The sequence below is a fragment of the Arachis stenosperma genome, chromosome 10, assembly GCF_014773155.1.
Source record: "Arachis stenosperma cultivar V10309 chromosome 10, arast.V10309.gnm1.PFL2, whole genome shotgun sequence".
Lineage (NCBI taxonomy): Eukaryota > Viridiplantae > Streptophyta > Magnoliopsida > Fabales > Fabaceae > Arachis > Arachis stenosperma.
The window spans coordinates 114578846-114597429 of NC_080386.1; the positions used below are offsets into that span (position 1 = coordinate 114578846).

At 39.1% G+C, this 18584-nt stretch overlaps 1 protein-coding gene across 1 annotated transcript; it reads left to right on the top strand.

The window, feature by feature from the left end:
* Window positions 1-2932: 2932 nt before the first annotated feature.
* LOC130957515 (uncharacterized mitochondrial protein AtMg00810-like) lies at window positions 2933-4087 on the top strand. The gene has a single exon (XM_057884368.1). It carries the CDS (start codon window positions 2933-2935, stop codon window positions 4085-4087), a length of 1155 nt encoding a protein of 384 aa, XP_057740351.1.
* Window positions 4088-18584: the final 14497 nt, after the last annotated feature.

An 18584-nucleotide genomic window follows, 5' to 3' on the forward strand; every position in this document is an offset into this window, starting at 1 on the left:
GGATTTCTTAAAGGGCGCAAATTATGGCGATATGTGACTGGTGATATCGCTTGTCCTGTTAAGCCAACTGTGTCCGACAACTCCAAAGATGGTGCCTCCAAATCTAAGGAGGATGCTGAGAAGGAAAAGGACTATGCAGAGAAATTGAAAGATTGGGATAGTAAAAATCATCAGATTATCACTTGGTTCCGCAACACTTCTACTCCTGGCATTCATTTACAGTTTGGGCGTTTTGAAACTGCTAAAGAGGTATGGGATCATTTGGCAAAACGTTACACTAATTCTGATCTCTCTCATCAGTACCAACTGCTTAAGGAACTTCATAGCCTTAAGCAAGAACGTGGCCAAGAAGTTTTTGATTTTCTTGCTCAGATGGAGATTATTTGGGATCAGTTGACCTCTTGTGAGCCTGTTCTTAAAGATCCCGCTGATGCTAAGGCATATGAGGATTATCGAAACCGGACACGTCTCATCCAATTTCTGATGGCACTTACTGATGACTATGAGCCGGTCAGGGCTTCTCTTCTTCATCAGAATCCCTTGCCTAGCCTTGAAGATGCTCTTCCTCGTCTCAAGTCTGAAGAAACGCGCTTGGGATTGCTTCGTTCTAAAAGTGAAACTGTCTTTGCTGCAACCGACAGAAAGGGCAAAATCTGTCGCAACTGTAACCGGTCTGGGCATTCCTTCTCTGACTGTCCTTCTATTGAATGTCGTAAGTGCAAACAAAAAGGTCACATTGGCTCCAACTGCCCGAAACTATTCTGCCATTATTGTAAGCTCTCGGGTCACTTGATTGCTACCTGTCCTACTCGACCACCACGTTCAGAGCAGAACAAGTATCAACCTCGTCCCAACAACTCTCCGCATGTGCCTGTCTCTACTGCTGCTGCTGCTACTGAGTCCACCTCTTCCACATCTCACAACACACCTTCTGTCTCTCCATCAGATATTGAAACCCTTCTTAAGCAACTTCTCTCTTTTTCTGGTAATAGCCCCGCTACTCTTTCAACACCTCCAGGTAATTCTAAATGGTATTTTGACTCTGGTTGTTTCAATCATATGTCTCCTCTGCGTCATCTTTTTTTCGTCGTTGTCTCCCACTACAAATGCACCTTCTGTCAACACTGCTAATGGTTCCCTCTTGCTTGCAACACATCACGGGATTATTTCACAGTCCAATATTCATCTTCCTGATGCTTATTTTATTCCAAAATTAAATTTTAATCTTATCTCTATCGGTCAACTTGTTGAACTCGGTTTTGATGTCATTTTTTCTATTTCTGGTTGTCGTGTGCAGGATCGTCGGACGGGAAAGATCATCGGGACTGGCTGTAAGGTTGGACGCTTATTTGAGCTCGAGAACCTTCATGTTCCCTCTACAAATCTCTGTGCTATTTCCTCTCCATCTACTCTTCACCTGTGGCACCGTCGCCTTGCTCATAGCTCCTTAGGAAAATTGCGTCCTCTTATCTCTACGGGTGTTTTAGGTCGAGTTCAAAATGAGTCTTTAGATTGCGTTTCTTGTCACACAGCAAAACAACCTGCCTTATCCTTTAATAATAATTCCTCTATTGCATGCTCTCCTTTTGATCTTATTCATTCTGATGTTTGGGGTCCCGCTCCTACCGCTTCTATGGGAGGGGCTCGATATTTTGTCGTCTTTATTGATAATTATTCACGTTTTACTTGGGTTTATTTGATGACTAATTGTTGTGAATTGCCTCAGATTTACATTAACTTTGCCACTATGGTTCGAACTCAGTTTTCAAAGGTCATTAAAATTTTCAGACGTGATAATGCTATGGAATATCGTGACTCCAAACTTTTAAATTTTCTCGCTGAACAGGGTACTTTGTCCGAGTTTTCTTGTCCTGGTACCTCTCAACAAAATGGCAGAGCTGAGCGTAAACACCGTCATATTCTTGACTCTGTCCGTGCGATGCTTATTTCCTCTTCCTGTCCTGAGCGTGCTTGGGGTGAAGCTGTTCTCACTGCTGTTCATGCTATCAATAGACTCCCTTCTTCTGTTCTTGGTAACACTACTCCCTTTGAGCGTCTTTATCGTACTTCTCCCGATTACAGTTCCCTCCGTGTTTTTGGTTGTGTCTGCTTTGTCCTTCTTCAGCCTCATGAACATAATAAGCTTGAACCTAGGGCTCGCATGTGTTGTTTTCTTGGTTATGCTTCTGAACATAAGGGTTATCGTTGTTGGGATCCTATCTCTCGCCGTATTCGTATATCTCGTCATGTTGTCTTCTGGGAGCATCACATGTTCTCTAGTTTTTCCTCTTTTGAGTCCATTCCTTCTACTCCGTCACCATTTTTTACTAACCCAAATGTTGATCTTTTCCCTAGTGATGATACTACAGGGTCTATCCCAACTCCACCCCTCGAGGCTCTTGCTCCACCACCTTCTCCATCTCCTGATGACTCCAGACCGGACGGCGATCCCACTCATACCGTCATGCCTCCTCCTCCCACTCGTTCTTCTCGGGTAAGAAATTCACCTCCTCATCTTCTTGATTATCATTGCTTTTCTACTATTCTTCATCAACATGAACCTAAGTCATTCAAAGAAGCCTCCACAAATCCAAATTGGCAAAAAGCAATGCAGGAAGAAATACAGGCTCTTGAAAAAGCACATACTTGGGATTTGGTTGATCCTCCTTCTGATCAGGAAGTTGTGGGCAGTAGATGGGTATACAAGATCAAGACTCGCTCTGATGGCTCTATTGACCATTATAAGGCTCGCTTGGTTGCTCAAGGTTGCACGCAAGAGTATGGTATTGATTATGAAGAGATTTTTGCTCCTGTTGCTCACCTTACATCTGTTAGAGCTCTCCTTGCCATTGCTGCAGTTAAAAAATGGTCTCTCAGTCAGATGGATGTGAAGAATGCATTTCTTAATGGGGACTTGAAATAGAAAGTCTATATGAAACCACCTCCGGGATATCCTTGTCCTTCTCGTAAGGTTTGTCTCCTTCGCAAGGCGCTCTATGGACTTAAGCAAGCCCCTCGTGAATGGTTTGACAAGTTCAGCTCTACCATATGCGATCTTGGTTTCACTTCTAGTCCTCATGAGAATGCTCTCTTCATTCGTAAAAGCGAACGAGGAGTTGTCCTTCTACTTTTATATGTTGATGACATGATCATTACTGGAGATGATGTTGACGGTATCTCTGAACTGAAGACCTCACTTCACCATACCTTTGAGATGAAAGATCTTGGTTCTCTCAGCTATTTTCTTGGTCTCGAGGTCATCTCCACAGATGATGGCATCTATCTCTCTCAGGCTAAGTATGCTTCAGATCTTCTTGCTCGCGCTGGGATTACAGATAGTCGCATTGAGTCTACTCTTATTGAGCCTAATGTTCGATTTACTCCTATGGATGGCACTGCTTTGGATAATCCGACTCTCTATCGACAGTTAGTTGGTGGTCTCGTCTACTTGACTGTCACTCGACCAGACATTGCCTATCCAGTTCATGTTCTCAGCCAGTTCTTGTCAGCTCCTCGTACTACTCACTATGCGGCAGTTCTGCGCATTCTTCGCTACGTCAAAGGCACTCTATTTCACGGCCTTTATTTTTCTGCCCATTCCTCTTTGACACTTCAGGCATACTTCGATGCTGATTGGGCTGGTGATCCCACTGATCGTCATTCCACTACTGGTTACTGTTTGTTCCTTGGCGACGCTCTCATTTCTTGGCGTGCTAAGAAGCAGACCTTCACCGCTCGGTCAAGCACAGAAGCTGAATACCGTGCCCTCGCTGACACCACTGCTGAGGTTCTCTCGGTTCGTTGGCTTTTCGAAGATCTGGGTGCTCCTCAGTCCTCTCCTACTGATGTTTTTTGTGATAACCGCAGTGTTATTCAGATTGCCCATAATGATGTGTTTCATGAACGCACCAAACACATTGAGATTGATTGTCATTTTGTTCGACAACGAATTCTCATTAATGCTATTCATCTCATTGCTGTTGGAACACTGGATCAGACTGCTGATATCTTCACGAAAACTCATCATCCAACTCGTTTCCAGACTTTGTTATCCAAACTCAAGCTGGTATCCTTAGCTCCCACTTGAGTTTGAGGGGGGATGTTAGAGAATCATTAGAATTAATTAGTATCGTATTAGTATCGTATTAGTATCGTTTATATTTATAGCATATCTATATATTAATTGTAAGATTCTATGCCTTTATTACGTTGATTCATCTAGCACCTATAAATACCCCTTGTATATTGTACATTTCATCAAAAGCTGAATAATACACTTTTCAGATTCCTCTCCTCAGTCTCTTGTTTCTAACATGTATAAATATATGTGTGGTTTAATTTATTTTCAATGTGTATTTATATTTTAACATATATTTTATACGAGTGACTGATTTTAGTGTACACATAATATGGTTGTTAAACATTTCGTACCATTTTATTGCATTGTGTTTGTATAACATAACAACGTAAATATATCAAAGTTCATATTAAATAAGGTGATTTTTTTAATATTATCATTCAATCAAATTTATTTATAAAAAATGGCTATTTAAATAGTAAATTTAAAAGAATTATTTTTAGAATTTAATTATGATACATTATCAGTATAAAATTGTTTTTACACGTGCATTCAATTATATAACGTTATATTAGCAAAAATAACTATTTTTTACATTGATCGCGTTAATGGTCATCCAAAAAAACAGTTATAGTTGTACGACAATATAAAACATTTACACTGTAAATATATCAAAATTAATTATCGTTACATAATTTAATTTCTGTTTAAAATTTTATTGCATCAGTAATCATATGAATTGAATTCATATTAAAAGAGATTTATATATACAAAATAAATGCTATGATAATTTAAAATGTCACAAAATTTCTATATATACCTTTTACTGCTAATGTCACATTAATTTTATCAATCTCGATAGGTAATCAAGAGGGCTCCCGTCAATTTCTGCCAATATTTATTAGACTGGACCTCAAAGCTCAACATATCAAACACCTTACTCCAGATTATCACAATTTACCCTAATCAGTAATTACCATTTCACCACCTCCATCTATCTGGTCTCCCTCTCAACTCCGTCGCTGACCCTCCCTCAACGGCGGTGTGACACACCGAAGCACCACCGTCTCACGCTGTCTCTTCTTCTTGACCAGCCCTAGTCAATGTTGCCAACCTGTGTCGCGGGACAGGACTACGCAACCTACAACCTGTGAGTCCTCCACGACAAGGCTAGATGCTTTTGTTGCTGATTCAGATCACGTTACAACCTAGCCGCCGAGAGGTCATCATCTACTAGAACTCATTGGGTTGCACTGCCCTCTCCATCTTTCTACCGGTTCACGCCAACTCCAATACTGCCTCCAAGACGCACCGTGCAGTCTCTTCCTCGTTTGCCGGCATTGTTGCTCTAACAGGTTAGTACAAAATTATGGTTTTAGTAATTAGAGGATATTATTGATCTAATTAGGGTTCATATAATCAGTTTATATATTCATATAAGATGCTTTTTGAATTACTGGATGTTACTTTTTAGTAATGTTAGACGTTTGATTACATGAATTGCACTAAATTTTCTATGATGTTGATTCGTTATGCTTTGCAGAAAGGCTCTTGCATACGTTAGTAATTGTTTTTTTCTTAGTGAATTCATAATTACATGATAAGAATAGAGTTATAAGGTCGTTTGTTTTCTTTTTTTTCATATTAAAATTGGGTTTAAATGCGGTCAATTTAAATTTGAAGTATTAAGATAGTGTACGGAGTAATTTTTAGATTTTAGGAAAAAAACTAACTAGTTGTTATCCCAACAACTAAGAGTGATTTTTTAGAGTTTTGAATAAAAAAAAGTAGTTATAATCTCTATAATTAAGTGATTTTTTAAATGTGTGTTAAGCGGATGTTCTTTGATTTTGTTGAATTAATGAATGTTTATTTGATTTTAATTATTCAATATTTCTTATTAAGTAAATTGGATGTTAATTTTTCATATGGTTTGGGAGCTTTGAAAAAAAATAGTTATAAGCTAGTTTAATTTTGTTTGAATTGAGGAGCATTGGGAGAGAGAATTTGCACCTGCTTTTAGTTTTTTTTTCTTTTTATCTTTAATTTTTTATATTTGCAGGAAGGTGTTTTGTATGTTTTATAATTTTTTATTTTTTTTGTTTTTTTTTTCATAATATTGGAGGTTTATTTGATTAAAATTGGATATTTTTAGGGATGGTATTATTGTGTTGATGTGTTTTTTTGTGTCGGATGTGTCTTTAATAGATGTGTTTTTAATGGATGAACCTTCTATTTAAAACTTGTTTGGATGTATCATATAATAACTATAGCATCTATTTAAAATTTGTTTGGATGAATCTTCTATTTAAAACTTGTTTGCATCTATGTGTCATATGATAACTATAGCATCATAAATAAAGATTAAATAAAAAGCAATAGAAACATATATAGGATCTATAAGACCCCATATTTTTTAAATTAGATAATAAATTATTTAATGATTTATTTTATTTATTCGAGAATATATTTTCAGAGATTTTTATATTAATTGAGTACTTTCTTATTATTGATTTAAAAGCTTTAATAATCGAAAAATAATGAGAATTTTATATACTTTAATTTGAATATTTAGATTTTGAACTTTATTCTATGAATAAAAAGAAATTAGTTTAATTATTTCTAATACTGAATTAGAATGTTTATTTAAAAATAAATTTTAAGTTGATAATTAAATAGTATTTTATAGATATTATTATTGGATTAAATTTGGTTTTAAATTAACACTCTATCCAAATCCTATTTTTCCTAACCTTAACCGTAATTTTCAAGGTTGCAAGAACCGGACCGGTCAATAAACTGGTGAGGTCACTGGTTCAATGGTTCACTGGTTCGACCGGAGTTCAACCGGGATTGAACTGGTTTAATAAAATATTAAATAAAATTATTAAAAAACCTAAAAATAATTTTAAATATATAAATTCAATAATTTCTAACTTAATAAAATTTAAAATTTCACATAATAAATTATCTATAAATTAATATTAGAGGTTCACAAACAACTTCAAACATCAAAGTTTATAACTAAAAAAAACGCACATAATGACAAACCCATAATGTTCTACATTAAAAAAAACAATTACTAGCAAGTTTTCAACTAATCAAAGGTGCAACTCATCAAAAATCATAATTATCATTAAGTGTTCTAATATCTCCATCATAAACAGGTAATCTAAAGCCACCATCATCAGAAGTACCACCAAAAGAAGCTGTATTTGAAGAATCAGCAATATTAGGCAAATCCACATCAACTTCCACATCTCCTCCATCTAATAAAATAAAATAGAAAACAAAAAAAAAAGTTAGTTATAACTTTACAACAGATATCTTTAGTAAATGAAACAAGTTTTGCTATTTCAATCACCTTTAGGATATGAAGGCGTAGCATTATCCGTGTAAATTAATTTTTAATGCCTTCGATGTCTCCATTAGTAAATTCAGGATCATCTTCATCCGGCATTACACAAAAATCTACTGTGTTAATGCTTTGAACGTCAATTGGATCATAATTCTTCTTCTTGCGATGCATTCTAGATTGAAGGCGTAGATTATAAGTCACATAAACAATGTCACTTAGCCTTTGATGCTCTAATTGGTTCCTCCTCTTTGAATGGATTTGTTCAAAGAGGCTCCAGTTTCTCTCACATCCGGATGATGAATATGTTTGATGAAGAAGACGAATTGCCATTTTTTGCAAGTTAGAAGCATCCCACCGTGTAGCCTCCACCATTCACCTACCAGGATATGAAAGTCAAACATCAATTCTCATTCAATATTTAAAAAAACCTTCAAAGTAAATTGAACATAGAAATATAATAACTTACCAGGTTCAAGTTTCTTAATTGCTTTTAAAGCACTTTCCCTTCCAAAACTTCCTTTTCGATCTCGATACAACTGTATGTCTTGCATTGCAGTAACTGAGTTATCGCAAAGAGTTTCAATATCAAATAAATCAAGCAAAGACCTCAAGATATTTGCCTTCTCAATAAACCCCTCACTATAGAAGAAATCTGGACTCAAAAAGTATGCTACTGCATAGAGGTCACGCTTCAAATGCTTATCCCACCACATTTTCAAGATACTTGTATAAGGTGTGTATGCAAATTTTCTATTTCTAAACATTGTCTTGATAGAAATTTTGGCTCTTTGCATGCCCTCATACACGATACCCAGAGAAGGTTTCTCATAAGCATCAACAAGCCTCAATAACTTAATAAGAGGACCAACAAGCATAACAGTAGTAATACAATCGTCCTAAAACTTACTATCCAAGATAATTGAGCTAACCATCTTCCCATTGACACTCTTGGATAATTTATGAGAAGTGAAATATTTGTCCACTACCAATGCTTGCAAGTGCTCCTTATGATCATATATACTTTTCAAAGTAATGAAAACAGTAGTAAAACGTGTAACTCCTGCTCGAACAATTTCTTTCCAATCTTTTCTTTTTTTAAGCCGTGACAAGAAAATCATATGATTGTAAACAAACATAGTCACTTTTGAAGCACGAGAGGCAAGGTCAGCTATGTGAGGCATACTTGCTATGTCTTTTCAAAATAAGATTGATGCAGTGAGCAGCACAAAGAGACCAAAAAATGTTTGGATACTTTTCATGAATGAGTTTTTGGTGGACGAAATTGTGATTCCTATTTTTGTGCCTTTTGGCATCATTGTGAAATTATTCCTTTTAGAAATTGACCTTCTTTCACAACTCCGTTCAACTAACCAGCAAGTGTACTGAGTCGTCCAAGTAATAACCTTACGTGAGTAAGGGTCGAATCCACAGAGATTGTTGGTATGAAGCAAGCTATGGTCACCTTGTAAATCTCAGTCAGGAGGATTAAAGGTTTATGGGTTTGAAAATATAAAATAAAAAGGATAGAGATACTTATGCAGATTCATTGGTAGGAATTTCAAATAAGCGGAATGGAGATGCTGTAGAGCTCTCGGACGCCTGCTATCCCATTGCTTCTACTCAATCCTTCTTACTCCTTTCCATGGCAAGCTTTGTATAGGGGTTCACCATCAACTGTGGCTACTTTCATCCTCACGGGGAAATATCCTGTGCGGCTGTCACTCGCACAGTGATGAGCGGATAATTTGTATGCTTTTTGGCATTGTTTTTAGTATGTTTTTAGTATCTTTTAGTTAGTTTTTAGTATATTTTTATTAGTTTTTAATTAAAATTCACTTTTCTGGACTTTACTATGAGTTTGTGTGTTTTTCTGTGATTTCAGGTATTTTCTGACTGAAATTGAGGGTCCTGAGCAAAAATCTGATCCAGAGACTGAAAAGGACTGCAGATGCTGTTGGATTCTGACCTCCCTGCACTCAAAGTGGATTTTCTGGAGCTACAGAAGCCCAAGTGGCGCGCTCTCAACGGCATTGGAAAGTAGACATCCTGGGCTTTCCAGCAATATATAATAGTCCATACTTTGTCCAAGATTTGATGGCCCAAACCCGCGTAGCAATCCGGCCTCAGAAATTCCAGCGTTAAACGCCGGAACTGGAATAAAAGTTGGAGTTAAACGCCCAAACTGGCATGAGAACTGGCGTTTAACTCCAGAAAAGGTCTCTACACGAATTTCCTTCATTGCTCAGCCCAAGCACACACCAAGTGGGCCAGGAAGTGGATTTTTCTGTCATTTACTCATTTCTGTAATCCTTAGGATACTAGTTTACTACTTATAGGACCTTTTACATTGTAATCAGTACCGGATGTGACCTTATGACATTGTACACATTTTCTTCCACAGCATGAGTTTCTAAACCCCATGGTTGGGGGTGAGGAGCTCTGCTGTGTCTTGATGGATTAATGCAATTACTACTGTTTCTTATTCAATCATGCTTGCTTCCATTCTAAGATAACACTTGTTCTTAATCCGGATGAATGTGATGATCCGTGACAATCATCATCATTATCAACCATGAACACGTGCCTGACAACCACCTCTGTTCTATCTTAGATTGAGTAGTTATCTCTTGGGTTCTTTAATCGGAATCTTCGTGGTATAGGCAGGACCTGATGGCAGCATTCAAGAGAATCCGGAAGGTCTAAACCTTGTCTGTGGTATTCTGAGTAGGATTCAATGATTGAATGACTGTGACGTGCTTCAAACCTGTAACCTACTGGGCGTTAGTGACAGACGCAAAAGAGTGATTCTATTCCGGTAGGGGAGGGAACCAAACCGGTGATTGGCAGCACTGTGACAGAGTGTGTGCATTAGCTTTCACTGCGCGGATGGAAGGTAGCTGCTGACAACAGTGAGACCCTACACGAGCTTGCCATGGAAGGAGACATGCGTGTTTGATGAAGAAGACAGTAGGAAAGCAGAGATTCGGAAGATGGAGCATCTCCAAACCTCAACCCATTCTCCATTACTGCAGTACAAGTAACCATTACATGTTCTTTTGCTTCTTACAATCAATCCTGATAATTTCTGATATCCTGACTAAGATTTACAAGATAACCATAGCTTGCTTCAAGCCGACAATCTCCGTGGGATCGACCCTTGCTCACGCAAGGTATTACTTGGACGACCCAGTGCACTTGCTGGTTAGTTGTGCGGGATTGCAAAAGTGTTATTGCAATTTCGTGCACCAAGTTTTTGGCGCCGTTGCCGGGGATTGTTCGAGTTTGGACAACTGACGGTTTATTTTGTTGCTTAGATTAGGACTGTTTTATTTTTGTTGGTTTAGAGTCTTTTAGTTGAGTCTAGTTTCATATTCTAAGTTTGGTGTCAATTGCATGCTTTTGTTTTTCTTTTAAATTTTCGTTTTTGCATGTTCTTAGTCCCTTTTTGATTCATAAAAATTCTAAGTTTGGTGTCCTCTTTGTGTTTTTCTCTTAAAATTTTCGAAAAATTTAGTGTTTGATTTTCTAAAAATTTTAAGTTTGGTGTCTTTTGTGTTTTTCTCTTTCCTCTTTTTAAAAATCAAATCTCTTTCATAAAAATTTTTCAATCATATCTTCTTAATTGCTGTTTTCAAAATCTTTTTTTTTACTAATTGATTCAGTTCTCAATTTGCTTTGATCTCATTTTCCCTTTTGATTTTCGAATTTTTTTATTTAAATTTCTTTTTATTGAATTTTATTTTTTTCGGTTATTTCAAAAAAAAAAATAAAAATAAACAAAATTTATCTCTTTGCAATTATTATCATTTCCCTTTTGTCCATCATGGACTTAAGTGGAATTAATCAGTCCAGAAGGACTCTGGGGTCTTATGCTAACCCCATTACAGCTGCATATGGGAGTAGCATCTGTATACCTCCCATCAAAGCAAGCAGCTTTGAGCTAAATCCTCAACTCATTATCATAGTGCAGCAAAATTGCCAGTATTCCGGTCTTCCACAGGAAGAACCTACTGAGTTTCTGGCACAGTTCTTACAAATTGCTGACACAGTACATGATAAAGAGGTGGATCAGGATGTCTACAGACTATTACTGTTTCCATTTGCTGTAAAAGATCAAGCTAAAAGGTGGTTGAATAACCAACCTACAGCAAGCATAAAGACATGGAAACAGTTATCAGACAAATTCCTGAATCATTTTTACCCTCCAAAAAGGATGACACAGCTAAGGCTGGACATCCAAGGCTTTAAACAAGAGGATCATGAATCCCTTTATAATGCTTGGGAGAGGTATAGAGGTATGCTAAGAAAATGTCCCTCTGAAATGTTTTCAGAGTGGGTACAGTTAGACATTTTCTACTATGGGCTTACAGAAAAAGCTCAGATGTCTTTAGACCACTCAGCTGGTGGATCTATACACATGAGGAAGACAATTGAAGAAGCTCAAGAGCTTATAGACACTGTTGCTAGGAACCAATATCTATACTCTAGCAATGAGTTCTCTCCAGAAGAGGAAGTCATGACAGTAGTCACTGACTCTAATCCTCAGAACAGGTAATGGAGCTTAATCAACAACTACTCCTGATGACAGAACAGTTAGCAGAATTTAAAGAGATGCTCAATGAAACTAAAGTTGCTAATAAAAGCATAGAACTACAGTTGAGTCAAGCAAAACAGCAAATATCTAAACAGATAACAGAAGAGTGTCAAGCAGTTCAATTGAGGAGTGGAAAGACCTTGAATAACACTGTTCAAAAGAGCAAAAAGCCAAATAAGAAACAAATGACAGAGGACAACCAAACCACTGTTCAAAATCCCTCTGAGGACAGTAAGAGCCCAGAGAGGAATATTGGCGTTCAAACGCCAGAAAGGGAAGGAAAGTTGGCGTTAAACGCCCATTCCTTGCCCAGTTCTGGCGTTCAAACGCCAGAAAGGGAAGGAAAGCTGGCGTTAAACGCCCATTCCTTGCCCAGTTCTGGCGTTCAAACGCCAGAAAAGGAAGGGAAGTTGGCGTTTAACGCCCAAACTTCACCCATTCCTGGCGTTCAAACGCCAAGGGAGGATCAGACGCCTGAGAGTGCTGACAGTAATCCCTCTAACAAGGCTTCTTCAACCACTTCTGTAAGGAATAAACCTGCAGCATCTAAGGTTGAAGAATATCAAGCCAAGATGCCTTATCCTCAGAAACTCCGCAAAGCGGAACAGGATAAACAATTTGCCCGCTTTGCAGACTATTTAAGGACTCTTGAAATAAAGATTCCTTTTGCAGAGGCACTTGAGCAAATACCTTCTTATGCTAAGTTCATGAAAGAGATCTTAAGTCATAAGAAGGATTGGAGAGAAACTGAAAAAGTGTTTCTCACTGAAGAATGCAGTGCAGTCATTCTAAAAAGCTTACCAGAAAAGCTTCAAGATCCTGGAAGCTTTCTGATACCATGCACATTGGAAGGCACTTACACCAAGGTAGCCTTATGTGATCTTGGAGCAAGTATTAATTTAATACCTGCATCCACCATCAGAAAGCTTGGGTTGATTGGAGAAGTCAAACCAACCAGGATATGCCTCCAACTTGCTGATGGCTCCATTAAACACCCATCAGGCATAATAGAGGACATGATTGTCAAGGTTGGGCCATTTGCCTTTCCAACTGACTTTGTGGTGCTGGAAATGGAGGAACATAAAATGCAACTCTCATTCTAGGAAGACCTTTCCTAGCAACTGGACGAACTCTCATTGATGTACAAAAGGGGGAAGTAACCTTGAGAGTCAATGAGGATGAGTTCAAGTTGAATGCTGTAAAAGCTATGCAGCATCCAGACACACCAGAGGACTGCATGGACGCTGACATTATTGACTCTCTGGTAGAAGAGATCAATATGGCTGAAAGCCTAGAATCAGAGCTTGAGGACATCTTCAAAGATGCTCAAACTGATCAGGAAGAGCCAGAGGAGGCAAAGGAATTTTCGAAAATTCCTCAGGAGGAGGATAAGCCTCCTAAGCCTGAACTCAAACCACTACCATCATCCCTGAAATATGCATTTCTGGGAGAGGGTGACACTTTTCCAGTGATTATAAGCTCTGCTTTAAATCCACAGGAAGAGGAAGCACTGATTAAAGTGCTAAGGACACACAAGACAGCTCTTGGGTGGTCCATAAGTGATCTCAAGGGTATTAGCCCAGCTAGATACATGCACAAGATCCTGTTGGAGGATAATGCCAAACCAGTGGTCCAACCACAGAGGAGGCTAAATCCTGCCATGAAGGAGGTGGTGCAGAAAGAGGTCACTAAATTACTGGAGGCTGGGATTATTTATCCTATTTCTGATAGCCCCTGGGTGAGCCCTGTCCAAGTTGTTCCCAAAAAGGGAGGCATGACAGTGGTTCATAATGAAAAAAATGAACTGGTCCCTACAAGAACAGTCACAGGGTGGCGCATGTGTATTGACTACAGAAGACTCAATACAGCCACCAGAAAGGATCATTTTCCTTTACCATTCATAGACCAAATGCTAGAAAGACTAGCTGGCCATGATTACTACTGCTTTTTGGATGGCTATTCAGGCTATAACCAATTGCAGTAGATCCCCAGGACCAAGAAAAAACAGCATTCACATGCCCTTCTGGCGTGTTTGCCTACAGGAGAATGCCTTTTGGTCTGTGCAATGCACCTGCAACCTTTCAGAGGTGCATGCTCTCTATCTTCTCAGATATGGTAGAGAAATTTCTGGAAGTCTTCATGGATGACTTTTCAGTATATGGAGACTCATTCAGCTCCTGTCTTAACCACCTATCACTTGTCTTGAAAAGATGCCAAGAGACTAACCTGGTTTTAAACTGGGAGAAATGTCACTTTATGGTGACTGAAGGAATTGTCCTTGGGCACAAAATCTCAAGCAGGGGAATAGAGGTGGATAAGGCAAAGGTAGAGGTAATTGAAAAATTACCACCACCTGCCAATGTTAAGGCAATCAGAAGCTTTCTGGGGCATGCAGGATTCTACAGAAGGTTTATTAAGGACTTTTCGAAAATTGCTAAACCTCTGAGTAACCTGTTAGCTGCTGACACACCATTTGTGTTTGACACACAGTGTTTGCAGGCATTTGAGACCCTGAAAGCTAAACTGGTCACAGCACCAGTCATCTCTGCACCAGATTGGGCATTACCATTTGAATTAATGTGTGATGCCAGTGATCATGCCATTGGTGCAGTGTTGGGACAGAGGCATAACAAACTTCTGCATGTCATTTATTATGCTAGCCGTGTTCTAAATGATGCACAGAAGAATTACACAACCACAGAAAAAGAATTACTTGCAGTGGTCTATGCCATTGACAAGTTTAGATCCTACTTAGTAGGATCAAAGGTGATTGTGTACACTGACCATGCTGCTCTTAAATACTTACTCACAAAGCAGGATTCAAAACCCAGGCTTATCAGATGGGTGTTGCTTCTGCAAGAGTTTGATATAGAAATAAGAGACAGAAAAGGGACAGAGAACCAAGTAGCTGATCATCTGTCCAGAATAGAGCCAGTAGCTGGGGCGTCCCTCCCTTCTACTGAGATCTCTGAGACCTTCCCAGATGAGCAACTCTTTGCCATTCAGGAAGCTCCATGGTTTGCAGATATTGCAAACTATAAAGCTGTGAGGTTCATACCCAAAGAGTACAGTTATGTGCAGAGAAAGAAACTAATTTCAGATGCCAAGTACTACCTTTGGGATGAACCATATCTCTTTAAGAGATGTGCTGACGGAGTGATCCGCAGGTGTGTACCCAGAGAGGAAGCACGAAGGATCCTATGGCACTGCCATGGATCACAGTATGGAGGACATTTTGGAAGTGAGCGAACAGCCACTAAAGTTCTCCAGTGCGGCTTCTACTGGCCTACTCTCTATAAAGATTCCCGAGAGTTTGTGCGTAACTGTGACAGTTGCCAAAGAGCTGGTAACCTGCCTCACGGATATGCCATGCCTCAACAAGGGATATTAGAGATAGAATTGTTTGATGTATGGGGAATTGACTTCATGGGGCCATTCCCACCATCATACTCAAACACCTACATTCTGGTGGCAGTGGACTATGTATCTAAGTGGGTAGAAGCAATTGCTACACCCACTAACGATACCAAGACCGTACTGAAATTCCTCCAGAAGAACATTTTCAGCAGGTTTGGCGTCCCAGAGTGCTAATCAGTGATGGGGGCACTCATTTCTGCAATAAACAGCTATACTCTGCTATGGTTAGATATGGAATCAGCCATAAAGTGGCAACTCCGTATCATCCACAGACAAATGGGCAAGCAGAAGTCTCTAACAGAGAGCTAAAAAGAATCCTAGAACGGACTGTAATGTCCCGAAGAAAGGATTGGGCAAAGAGCTTGGATGATGCTCTGTGGGCATACAGAACAGCATTCAAGACTCCTATAGGGACCTCCCCATACCAACTGGTGTATGGGAAGGCCTGTCATTTGCCAGTGGAACTGGAGCATAAAGCCTACTGGGCAACCAGATTCCTAAACATGGATGCACAGTTAGCTGGTGAAAAAAGATTGCTCCAGCTAAATGAGCTAGAGGAGTTCAGACTCAATGCCTTTGAAAATGCTAAGATCTATAAGGAAAAGGCAAAGAAATGGCATGACAAGAGATTGTCAACCAGAGTCTTTGAGCCAGGACAAAAAGTTCTGCTCTTCAACTCTAGGCTCAGACTGTTTCCAAGAAAACTCAAATCCCGTTGGAGGGGTCCATATGTGATTACAGGAGTGTCACCATATGGATATGTTGAGCTTCAGGATATTGATTCTGACAGGAAGTTCATTGTTAATGGACAGAGAATCAAGCATTATCTTGAAGGAAATTTTGAGCAGGAATGCTCAAAACTGAGACTGAGTGATTCTCAGTGAAAGTCCAGCTAAAGACAGTAAAGAAGCGCTTGCTGGGAGGCAACCCAGTCATTAGGAAGTTGTATGATTAGTTCTTACAGAGGCAAGTATCAAAAATGAAGGAATTCACAGAGTTACAGAAGGATTCAGCTCAAAAAGCAGAGAAAATGAGCTTACTGGCGAAGAAACGCCAGTAAGGGGCATTTTGGGCGTTAAACGCCAGAATGGGTACCATTCTGGGCGTTTAACGCCAGGAATGGTGCCATTTTGGGCGTTAAACGCCAGAATGGGCACCATTCTGGGCGTTTAACGCCAGGTGTGCAGCATCCTGGGCGTTTTGGAAAAACGCCCAGTGAGGAAGGATTTCTGGCGTTTAACGCCAGCCAGGGTACCTGGCTGGGCGTTAAACGCCCAAAAGGGGCAGCAAATGGGCGTTAACGCCAGAATGGGTGCCATTCTGGGCGTTTAACGCCAGCTTGGTGGGGGGACCACAATTTTGTTTTCAAATCAGATTTTTTTCAAACTTTCCTTTTCTCACCCATACTTTTCTACAAAATCACACTTCAATCATTCATCATTCACTTTCAAATCTTCAAAAATCAAAACCATTCTTCAAATCTATTTCAAAATAATCTCAAATCTTCTTCAAAAACTCACCCTTTTCTCAAATATTTTTCATATCTTTTCAAATTTCCTTTCAAATCTCTCTTTTGTTTTCGAAATTCTCCTCCCCACTCTATAAATGAACGTTCCTCACCCCTCCTTCCTCACACCATTCGAATTTTCTCCCCCTCTCTCTCTCTCTTATCTTCTTTCTTTTCTTTTTGCTTGAGGACAAGCAAAACCTCTAAGTTTGGTGTGCTTTTCCGTGATCACTAAGCCAAGATTCATCAATATCATGGCTCCCAAGGGAAAACAAACCAACTCAAGAGGAAAGAAAGAGACTAATCCAAAGAATCTTTGGAATGAAGAGAAGTTCTTAACCAAAGAACATGAAGACCATTATCACAAAATAATGGGTCTGAAGTCAGTGATCCCGGAAGTTAAATTTGATCTGAAAGAAGATGAATATCCGGAGATCCAAGAGCAAATTCGAAACAGAGGTTGGGAAGTTCTGACCAATCCTGAGACAAAGGTTGGAAGGAACATGGTTCAGGAATTCTATTCAAATCTGTGGCTAACAGATAAGCAAAGAATGACTGGAACTGCTTACCATACCCATAGAACCATGGTCAGAGGGAAAGTTATATACTTCCATCTGGACAAAATAAGAGAAATCTTCAAGTTGCCTCAACTACAAGATGATCCTGATTCCTTTAATAGGAGGATGGTGAGAGTAGATAAAGGGTTGGATCAAGTTCTAGAGGACATATGCCTCCCTGGAACTAAGTGGATAACCAATTCAAAGGGTGTCCCAAACCAACTCAAGAGGGGAGACCTCAAGCCAATTGCAAGAGGTTGGCTAGACTTTATTGGGCGTTCCATATTGCCCACTAGCAACCGTTCTGAGGTCACCATCAAGAGAGCAGTGATGATTCATTGCATTATGCTTGGAAAAGAAGTGGAGGTTCATCATGTGATTGCTTGTGAGATCTACACCATTGCAAATAAGAATTCCACTGAGGCCAAACTGGCTTACCCAAGCTTGATTTCCTTGCTCTGTAAAGAGGCTGGGGTGAAGATGGGAGTAGATGAGTTCATACCCATTGAACACCCAATCACCAAGAAGTCAATGGAAGGACAAGTGCAAGACAACTCCATCAAAAGGAGGGCACATGAGTTCCTCCCTGAACTCCCTGAAATTGGCTACTGGGCCAACCTAGAAGCATCTATTAACAAGTTGCAAGAGACTATGGAGCAACTGAAGGAAGAACAGCAGAATCAGAACTGCATGCTCTGCAAATTGCTGAAGGAACAAGAGAAGCAGGGGCGTGAAATTCAAGAGATGAAACGCCAAAAGCTCTCCTCTCAAGCTGAGGGAGCATCCACTTCTCAAAATCAAGGTTGTTGAGTTCTAACTCTGTGAAAACCTCTATCATTAGGAGCCTATTATTTTTCGTTTTTTTTATTTATTATTTTTAGTCTCATTTTATATCTATATTTGAGTTTTGTTCTTAATTAATAAAATTAATAAAGTTTATGCCTTAAAGCTATGAATGTCCTATGAATCCATCACCTCTCTTAAAAGAAAAATGCTTTAATCACAAAAGAACAAGAAGTACAGGGTTTCGAAATTTATCTCTGAAACTAGTTGAATTAGTTTGATGTGGTGAC